This window comes from Cariama cristata, unplaced genomic scaffold (genome assembly GCF_000690535.1).
Source record: "Cariama cristata isolate BGI_N322 unplaced genomic scaffold, ASM69053v1 scaffold22622, whole genome shotgun sequence".
In the NCBI taxonomy this organism is placed as follows: domain Eukaryota; kingdom Metazoa; phylum Chordata; class Aves; order Cariamiformes; family Cariamidae; genus Cariama; species Cariama cristata.
The window spans coordinates 1-9,854 of NW_009602434.1; the positions used below are offsets into that span (position 1 = coordinate 1).

A 9,854-nucleotide genomic window follows, 5' to 3' on the forward strand; every position below is an offset into this window, starting at 1 on the left:
ACCAAATCGATTCTGTGATTCTGTAAAATGTTCTAGTTAAAATGTGTCACTGAAGGGGTTATGAAGACTTCAGGTGGCTGTGAAGAGCAGCGTTGCTGGAGCTGGTGCCCCTGCAGGCCAGCGAGCCGGTTGTCTCCCTAGAAACGTCTCCTTTCCTCTTCTTCAGCAAGGCCACCTCCAGACCTTGACAAGGGATCAGCTCCTTCATAGACATACAAAGGAACCTGCTCCAGGTTTTTGCAAACTGGCATGGATAGTGTGATGTCCCTGCAGTCTTCTTCCTAGGGCCAGCAGCATTTGAAAGCTATGTAAGGGACCGATTGTTCCAAAATCAGCTTCCAAATCCTGCTTAGGGAAGGCAGCTGCACTCCATGGAAATGGCCCTGCAAACACTGTGGTGAAGCTGAGCAAAAGAAGGACATTTCCAGTACAGCAGTAAGTGCTAGAAGGCAAGTATCCAAAGTCACGGCTGAGACTGATCAGTATTTTTGCTACAAAATTGAAGGGAAAATATGAAAGGTTAAGGGACAGAAAAGAAAAAAGGAAGAAAATACTCAGGCTGAAAGAAATAAGGGATGACACTGGTTGGCACCAGTAGAGACTACAACCCTTTTTTAACTAACGGGCTTTCCTGAGGTAAAGAATTACATCAATTCATCTTGAAAAGACACTTGACAAGGGGCAAAGTGTCTATTATAAGCTCATTTAATAAACTGTTCAGCCCACTTAAAGATGCTTTCTGTCTACTTTATCTACTAGAAACATGTGCTTTAGCAATTCATTAGGCTCCCTTCTAATTACGTGGATATAGGCAGCACTCTGCTATGACCCTGCAGAACCACAACACAAGAAATTTTGTTCTATTGCTCAAAGTACATGTTCGTTTCTGAAAAGGGGGACAGAAAGGTCAGAGGGATGTAGCTATTTGTACCCTCCCTTGGATTTACTGCAATAATTACTTGCTTGTTCAGAATTAGCCATTACTTCAGTATGGATTTTATTACAGGTCAAAGACACGCTTGTGGAAGCAAAACCAAATCTCCTACTGAAATAAAAAATAACAGATAACATCAGATGCAGTATTTGTATTTCAAGGAAAATATAAATAAGTACTTCGTTAAAGATATTCTCAGAGGAAATAAGCTGGCTTGGAAGAGCTCTGAACTTCAGGGACATTGTTCAATGTGGAGCCAAGTTCAAACTTTGCAGCGCTGGAGAGGTATTATAGTTTTTCAGAAGGGAATGTGGTGGGCTCAGGGGATGAGAATGCCAATAAGCACAAGAGAGCTTCTAGCCTGCAATGTCTCCCAGTGCAGTTTATTTTCCAGTTTCGACTGGAGTCCAACACTTCCCGCTTTTAAGGAGGAAAAAGAAACTTTCCAGGGCAGTTTTGGGGCTGACGGCTGCACGGAGGTAGTTTGTTTGAAGTGCCCAGTGCCTAGAGGTGAGTGCATGCTGTCTGACGTGAGCATTTTGCAAAGCTTTGAAGACAACTCTTTCATATTAATTGTGTCAGCCTCTATGATCTGTAGGCAGATTTAAAAACTCTCATTTCAGAGCCTGCAAAGCAGCTCATACTGCATGTGTCACACGGCAGCGATGTCCAAAGGCTGCTCAGGCATCGGGGGAACCAAACCTCGGAATGAAAACAAGGAAGATCAAAATGTTCTGTATCTTCCTTCAGTACTCTCAGGAGAAACACTAGGAAAATTTCAAAAATGTTTTCCATCCAGTTCTATTTTAGTACTCCTATTTAATCTCTCACTCCAGGAAGGGTGTCCCAGGTGTTGTGACAACTCGGGGACAGGCCTATCACTTCACTTAGCACGTGAAGAGGATGCCTGTAGGTGTGTGCGCTCAAATTGCAACAAAGATTAGAGCATGGACCATCCTTCTGCTTCTTGGTTGCACAGTGCCAAGTGCCATGGGAGTCCTAGTCCGTTACTGGGTTTTTTACGTATTAGGTCTGTCACCAGAATAGACAGTTAAAATGAGACCGAGCTCCTCCGATAGTCCACGAGCTATCAGATGCAAATAAAAAACCTGTGAATGCTGCTGTAAGCAGCTGTCACAGCAATGCTGTGGTTCTCTACGTGACCCTGTATTTTGTGAATGAGGAGAGAGGTTTGAGAGAAAGCAGGCATTATCCTGCATCTAGCACAGAAAGAGGATCAAGTAGAAAGTTCAGCATGAAAATCTAGTGTAGAAGAAAGTGTGGGAGCAGTGGGAAAGCAGTGCTGAGCCCTGGTGAGAGAGGGCTGAGGACAAATGTAGGTCTATCTCTTTGCAGACTTGCTCTGAACGGACATGAACGTAGTGCTGCCTCTGCTCTGGACTGGGTACCGGATGGCCGTGATGAGCGTGGTGCTGGGCTGGTAACGCTGCTGCGAGGTGATGGCTACGGCTGTAGGCTCAACGCCCTGTTGACCATACGGCAGAGCAAGCTCACAGCTGTCTGTCTGTGGACAACGTGCCTGTACACTCAAGGAAATGTTCCCATTGGGTGAGTGTCTAAAGCTGTGTAGAGACCTTTGTGCTTTGTACTTCACTTGCTGGGGTGTAAATGACATCATTGAATTGCCTTTACTACCTGGTCCCTTAACAAAGATTTTAGCTCGAGGATACCCCCTGTTGCACTTCTTTACTGTAGCGTAACTCCATTGGCACTTCTCTGACTGAATCAGTCTGTATTGGGCAAGTAACTAGGACTTTCTGAGGAGGAAAACTGGTTGCTTGGGTGGAACAAGGCCACCATCCCTTCACAGATTGAATAAACTGTTTCCAAGGTGAACCCTAGGTGTTATTTTAGAGCTAGTCCCCATCCTCCAGACGCTGAAAACCATACATATGTGAATAACTGACATTACTTCACTAGTGGCCGTTGTTGGACATAACCTGTGTATTTTGAGGAAGTGTTACTGTGAGTATCTTCACATAAAATTTTGAGCACCCTGCATGGTCTTCCCAGTAAATGGGGGAAGAGTAGATGCTGCTGGCTGTTTTCCATCAAAGGTGCCTAAAGACAAAATAGACATGAAGTGAGGGGCATCAAATTAAACACCTCAACCAGCCCTTGCTGTGCATCAAGGTGAATAACTGCACAAGAAGCAGGACTGTTACTGAAAAGCCTGGGGTTTCCATCTGGTATTTCATTCAGGTTTTCCTGAGATGAGAGGGGCCACATGCTCCTGCGAATGGACAGAAAGCGAGCGCTCGACATGAGCCTTGTCGCTTTGGGGTGGACTGCGGCAAGCCCTGGGGTTCACTGTTGTAGAGTAGTGGCATACACGGTACAAAAATCCCACATTAATCAAATAAGGCATTTGAAGGCATAATGGACATGGATTTGTCTTCCAGCATTTCACTGTTAGATCTTCTCAGTCTAGAAACTGGGATATTTATTACTGAAGAGGATCTGCCATTACAATTGGATTCAGCCCAATCCAACGTTTTTGTTATAACGGGGAGGGCTAAGAGCTGAGTGAGAAAACCACGAAATGCCTTCTAAGACTAGTTCTCTTGCAGCAACTGCCTATGTAGACAGAAAGTCTCTTTCATGTTTAATGCCATGTAAAGTGCTGTGTACAGCAACTCGCTTAACTGAATGAGTAATATGAAAGTGATACAACGATACAAAGGTAATATAAAAACTTACTGAGACATTCATGACAACAATCCCATCTTTTTGTCTCAGTGTATTTCAGAATGCCCATGGGGAACCTTTTTTCTGCGAGAAAAGATGACTTCTGACTTTTCCTACTATGTCTAAGTGTAAACAGAGGTTCCCATAACAGAAAATTCAGCTGCCCCGAGAGTCCCTTTATCTCTTAAAATTGGATACCCACCCATAAGGATATGTGACCTTGCTGCCAGCTCATGTACTCAGTAATTCTCTCTTGATTTTTAGATCTGGTGCTCTCCTGAGATAATAGGTGGCTCTGTGGAGCTTACCAGTATAGGTATGGAGTAAGGTAAGTATGTGGTAAGCAACCAAATGGGCAACAAAAATATAACCACTTGGAGTTTCAAACCCCTGTTTTCAAAGACTTGGTGGAAAGGGTTAAATATGCTTGTAAACATATGTGTTGTGGGGCTTCTGCTGGCTGCACGCCAAGTGGCAGACAGTCCATTTAGGCAAATGATGGCACGGTTAATGCTTCGGAAATCTCTGGAACATCTGGACTCCCAGCAGGGATCAAAGCTACCGCTGAAATAGCTGTGTCTGTGTGTTCAGATATTCAATGTGTTCACAGAAACTCTTGGCTCACAGGTGTTACTAAAGACCATTCACAACCTTCCTAAGCAAGAATTACTTACCAGAGAGACTACCAGAACAAGCAAATTTCAAATATGTGAGTGTGGGAAATGTCTATGAACTTTATAGAGTTAAGGATATCCTCCGTCCTTCTCATGTCTTTCTTGGATTTCTGCCTCCTCTTTGTACTCTTGGTACTGAGGAAAGGATTTGTTGTTGAAATCTTTGCAATCCACTCTGGAACTCTCCTTGCCCTTGCTGTTTGTTCCTTTCCTCCTTGAATCCTTCCTGCATGTGTGGATCATCTGGCTCTCCAGCCAACTTGTTCCTGCATCATACCCTTGAGATGTGGGTTTGTGGCTATACCCTGTCCCGTACTTGTTATCGTGGTCTGAGTCCTCACATATGAGGTATTGCCTACAGCCCCAGAAAGCAGGACAAAATACAAACTAACTCGAGAGAAGAGCTGAACAGGAGGTCTTGATGCTGAAGGAGATGGTGGGGGGTTCAGGAAAGGTATTTCTGACTTCACTACATGTGAATTACCTCAGTCTGGGAAACAAAAACCCTCAAGGTGCCTCATTTCCACCAGGCACCGGGAGATGTTGAGATGCCATGCTGAGCAGGCTGGAAGGAGAGGCATGGAGCTGGGGCCAGGAGCTGTATGGTATATTTGAACCCATTCATAGAGAGTCATCCCTCCACATCCTAAGCATTATAACGGAGAGAGGGTGAAGAATTCCCCTTCCTCTCCTTTGAAACCATGGTTTCTACCAGGCCAGATGATCTCTCTTCTCCTCCTTCACTGTCCAGCCCTTACAGTTCTGCCTCCTGCCTTACCTAAAGGTGTGGGAATCCTCTGTGCTCACTCCCAGCCATTTGTTAGGTCACAAATTTGTTATAAAGCCTAACCATAATGAACATAAAGACCCAGCGAGAATCATAGTGGCAATACCAGGTGGAACAACCGGTAACCTCAGCAGTGCTAACAGAGCTCCAGACCTGCTCCCTGTGGTTGCTGGAGGACAGCGATCAGCCCCAGACCCCCAGTGAACCCCACTGAAGAGTCAGGAGGGCCACCCCCTCTCCAGAAGGCCCTGCAGACTGGCGGGGGTCAGCACCTGCAGGGACGTGGGACTGACGGGGGGCTGCGGGGGAAGAGCATTTGGGGACATTGTACGACTTCTTACGAAGTGTTTTAGAGGGGTTGTGAACATTCTTGCATAATAAGAATAATTATTTGTTACTACTAATACTACTAATTACTCTTACATTCTTTCCATCCCCCTTCTGCGTGGGCACCCCCTCTATTCTCAGCCCGCCTAAGAGACCACCAGCAACCTTCACGGCAGACGAGCGGGCAGCAGCGCGAGAGCCGAGCACTGGCAACTGGAGCGGGACCACGAACCGCAGAGGCTGGGGGGGGCCGGGGCCAGCACCTGGGGAAACCGGGCCTGAGGCCAGCCCCTGGGCCGGAGAGACCCATCTTCCATGTGTGAGTACGTATTTCACTAGAGGGCATTAATCCTGATCAGACCGAGAGGAACAGTACCTGCCATCCGTGCTGTTCATGTGTGTGAGTGCTGTGTGTGTGTGAGTCTACGCAGGTGTAGGCATGGTGTAAAGGCACTACTCTCTGTGCTCGTCAGTGGCTGGCCGTGTGTCCATGTGTGCGCGCACACAAGTGCGTGTCCTGGAAACACGTCCTCAGCTTTGCTGTAGGCTGGACCTGCAGCAACCTCGCATCAGCTGGATGGGAGCAGGAGGAAACCCTCAGGTGCTGTAACCACAGGATCTGGCTACCCTTGACAAAACGTGATGGACAAAAATGCACACTGCCTCTTTTGCAAGGACAGAGTCAAGGTTTAATGGTGAACCGCTTTGTAGATGCTGGCTTGGGGTGGGGGCGTTGGGCTTATTCACAGCAGAAAACTCTCATGTCGTTGAGAGCTGTGTCATCCCCCTTTCCCTGGGGTTCCTCCACCTTTGTCTGGAGCCCACAGATGGCCCCAGAAGTGCAGTTGCTGCTCCATGGGCCGAAGTGACCCCCCAAAAGTCCCCAGCCCTCCAGCTTTGTCCCGTCTGAGCAGGCGAACCTCACATTGTTGGCCGCCGTGTCGTCACGCAGGTGCCGCCTCTTTTCCACACGCAGCGAGAAGGAAACCAGCTTGTTGCTGGGACAGAGCTGTGCCTTGGTCCAGTTTCCCCAGCTGCCAGAGAGGAAAACAACTTATCAAGACATGTTCAGCCTCTGCTGTGCTGCAATCAACAGTCACCTGGGATCCTGGTATTCCTGGGGCAAGGGACCTACATGGGGTTGTTGGGTTTCTACAAGTACCTGTTTCACTCTGTTTCCCCATCACCCCCTAGACACCTGGCCACCATCAACCCTGGGCTGCCTTGTTGCTGCAGAACCCCTTGGGAATTTCAGCTGCTTGCTTTGTCCCTGCTACTTAATATCAATCTCCTTTTCAAAGTAAGGACTTGAGGAAAAGGAGAAAGTACGGGTTTAAGATCTGCATTTTTTGAACTCCCTTTTGTGTTTCAAAGTACTGTTCCCTTCCCTGGGACCAGATCTCTACCCTAAGACCTTCATGCTTTGTGGCCAGGAGACCTCACCCACCTCCTCAAGTGGGATGGGAAGCCACCTTCCCAGGGGGTGTGGGTCCCTATGGAGAAACCATTGCACTGGTTTTCCTTCGTGCTCCCCAGAAGCTGCTGCCCTGCAGGAGAACGAGAAAGCAAAGACTACTCACCGCCCCACGGAGGACTCAATGAGTGTGCCGTCCGTGCAGAGCAGGCGAATGCCGTTCAGAGCCGTATCGTCGCCAAACAGCCAAAATCCCTGGTAGGCCTCCACCTTAGAAGAGGGTAAGAAAATGGGAGAAGTCAGTACCCTCCTCCATTTAAAAGAAAAGGTGAGGTGAGCCCTCGTGATGAGAGGTGGTAGGAGGCTCCGGGGACAGAGCCAGACACAGGCAGTGCTACTGGGCAGGGCTGTGAGGCAGTTCCACAGCATTTCTCAGGGAGCCCTTTTCGCTGCTGCCCACCTCTTCTTTTTCTCCAAACTGCAGAGCAGAGGCTCTGGACACAGGAATGCTTGATGGCTGCTGTCATCCCACCCTCTCGCCTTGTGCTGTGATACCCAGAGCTGGCGTGCTGGCTGGTGGGAGTCGTCCCAGCCCCTTGGGAAAGGGCTCTGCAGTACCAACCCCAGGTCTTTTCTTACCCCACGGGCTCCTCTGCTAAGAAATAGCTCGCTGGCAGGGAGCCTGGAGAGCTACTCTGTGCTAGAGATTTCTTGCTGATAAGCCTGCGTGAGCAATGCAGATACAATGCAAACTGCTGTGTTGTGGCCAGCCCTGCTGAGACCAGAACAAAATAGCATCATTTCACAGCAGGGTTTTTTCCCACCATAAAGAGGGAGTGAAACCTTACCTTCACCTCAAATCCCTTAGCGTAGCCACTGGGGCAAAATTGTTGATGTCCCCAAGAGCCCCAGGGACCTCCGTTGGGCACCGTGAGGACAGACTCATAGTCCCGTGCCTCTGTGTTCTGGAGGCAGCAGGAGCCCAGCAGGCAGAAGACCACCAGGATGAGCAGTTGCATCGTGGGGCACCTGTTTGGCGTCTCGCTGCACGGAGGTGGTGGCATGGGGGAATTTATGAACCAGGAGAGTGGGTGGGAGTCCTTGGGGAGTGTCAACAAACCCCATGGGGAGTGCTAGTTGTTGCTATGTACTGCTCCTGTTGACTACCTGTCCCTCAGAGGTGGGGCCACCCTTGCTGGGCGGAAGGGGTGTCACTGGTGTGCACTGGTTGGGGGGATTGCAGGACTGCGAAAACTTGTGGATGTGAGGGAAGGGAGGCAGAGCTGGGACCACTCCCCAAGGGTGGTTTGGAGGAGGCAATGCTGCGAGGAGGGTGTTGGGGAGAGCAAGGTGGGAGGAGGAGTGCTGGACTGAAAGGGGAAGAAGCCTCTAAAGGGGCTGAGGCAAAATAGAGTTGGAGGGGTCTCAGGGTACTTTGCCCTGTGGAAGTCCTCACTTGCTTCATCTTTCCCACTTTCCTTCTCTCCTCACCATCCCACTGGGGTTCAGGAAAGTGCCTGCCACTGGAAGCCATTGCATTTTGCTCTGGGACACACATTAAGTGTAGGTGACTATCTAGAGGGTGGCAACCCCTTCTCATGAGGCAAGTGCTCCAGCTGCCAACCGTCTCATGTGGCCTTTGCTGAAGTCACTCCGGTTTATTCACATCTCTCTTGTACTGGGGGCAGAGGAACGGGAGCAAAACTCCACGCCGTCCCTTCATCCCATGGACTTGTGCAGACAGCTCCCAGCTGCTCAGGTGGATTTTTAGGAGGTGTGAGCAAATAGAGAGGGTGAGAGTCTCCAGCAGAAGCAGACCTGACTTCTGCTGTTGTTCCACTCTCAGACATGAGTTCCTCTTGCATGCCTTGGTCCTCCAGAGGTACTAGCTAGAGAAGAAATCTCTGCTGACAGTAATATTCAAGGGTATCCTGTGAGTAGTTGCAGAGTAGTAGGATAAGCTGCTCACAGTTCCATTGAAGAATTGGTGATGATGCCATCTGGGAGGGTTGTTCTGTGAGGTCTATGCCAGCAGTATATCCTACACTATAAACACAGCCAACATAAGGAGAAAGAGTTATTCCAGGCTTCAATTACTGAAGAATAGAAGAGCCTGCTTCTATAACAGCCATTTTGTACAGGTGAAGGAGAAAGCGTTGCTTTCAGCTGAAATCCTCTGATGTTACCCCTTGGGTAAAACTGAAGATCCTTAGTTACTCGCTGCACCCCAGGGGAGACAATGAGGATAAAGATGTCTTATTGTGTCATTGTATCTCCTGGGCAGCAGGACCTCGGTAGAAAGAAGACAACAGGCATGAAAGGCTGTGTGGTCAGGGTCCTGGTCTGGAGAATGGATAGTTCATGGATACTTTGCCACTCCTGGTGAGACAGGACTTTCTAAGCTTAAGGATTTCCTCATAAGATGGCAGCAACCACAGCGAGAGCAACAGGCCGTTGCCAGGTACCATATCCAGTAAAGAACTGTGAAAAAGTGATATGATCAACCCTCTTCATTAACCATGCCAACTGTGTGATGAGGCTTTCAGGATATGTGGAAAGCTATAGCTTTAGGGTGGAGCTTTTACAAAAGTAAAAGAATCTTAAGGAGAAGCAGTGAAGAGGAGCTAGGTGGAGAAGGAGGCCCAGAATTAGCTGACGCCAAAAAAGGTAGAGATGTTTTACAGTTTGTAGTTATATCCACAGAGCTGAATCTTGCTCTGTTTGAGTCCCTTTTATTGAGAGGGTCTGTTTTCTTTGCCTTCCATTTTCACACAACTTCCTCTGTTTCCTCTCTGTCCATCAGTCCGAGCTCCAGCCCCAATGGTCCTGCCGCTGCAGGTAGAAGAAGGGGGATCCTGACTGGGAAAAGACCCTGTTCAGCATCTTTGCTGATTTTTTTTTTTCTTGCTCCCTTTTGACTGCCTGGGAGGAGGCAACAGAGGCAGTGGCACCGGGTCAGTGGTTCTGTGATATTCCAGCAGGAAGCAGAGAAAACAATTCACACTAGTA

The 9,854-nt window shown here is 48.5% G+C and overlaps 1 protein-coding gene across 1 annotated transcript; it reads right to left on the minus strand.

The window, feature by feature from the left end:
• Positions 1-6,170: 6,170 nt before the first annotated feature.
• LOC104155708 (vitelline membrane outer layer protein 1-like) lies at positions 6,171-7,864 on the minus strand. The gene is made up of 3 exons (XM_009694768.1): positions 7,694-7,864; positions 7,012-7,115; positions 6,171-6,465 (listed from the first exon to the last, which is right to left on the minus strand). Exons 1-3 carry the CDS (start codon positions 7,862-7,864, stop codon positions 6,171-6,173), a joined length of 570 nt encoding a protein of 189 aa, XP_009693070.1.
• Between the last annotated feature and the right edge of the window lie 1,990 nt (positions 7,865-9,854).

What these genes read in the sequence shown, in the direction of transcription:
- LOC104155708 (XM_009694768.1), bottom strand. Translation starts at nt 7,864, where the DNA reads ATGCAACTGCTCATCCTGGTGGTCTTCTGCCTGCTGGGCTCCTGCTGC. An exon ending in CTAAGGGATTTGAGGTGAAG is followed by an intron (nt 7,116 to 7,693) that starts GTAAGGTTTCAC and finishes CCCTCTTCTAAG; the next exon opens with GTGGAGGCCTACCAGGGATT. An exon ending in ATTGAGTCCTCCGTGGGGCG is followed by an intron (nt 6,466 to 7,011) that starts GTGAGTAGTCTT and finishes CCTCTCTGGCAG; the next exon opens with CTGGGGAAACTGGACCAAGG.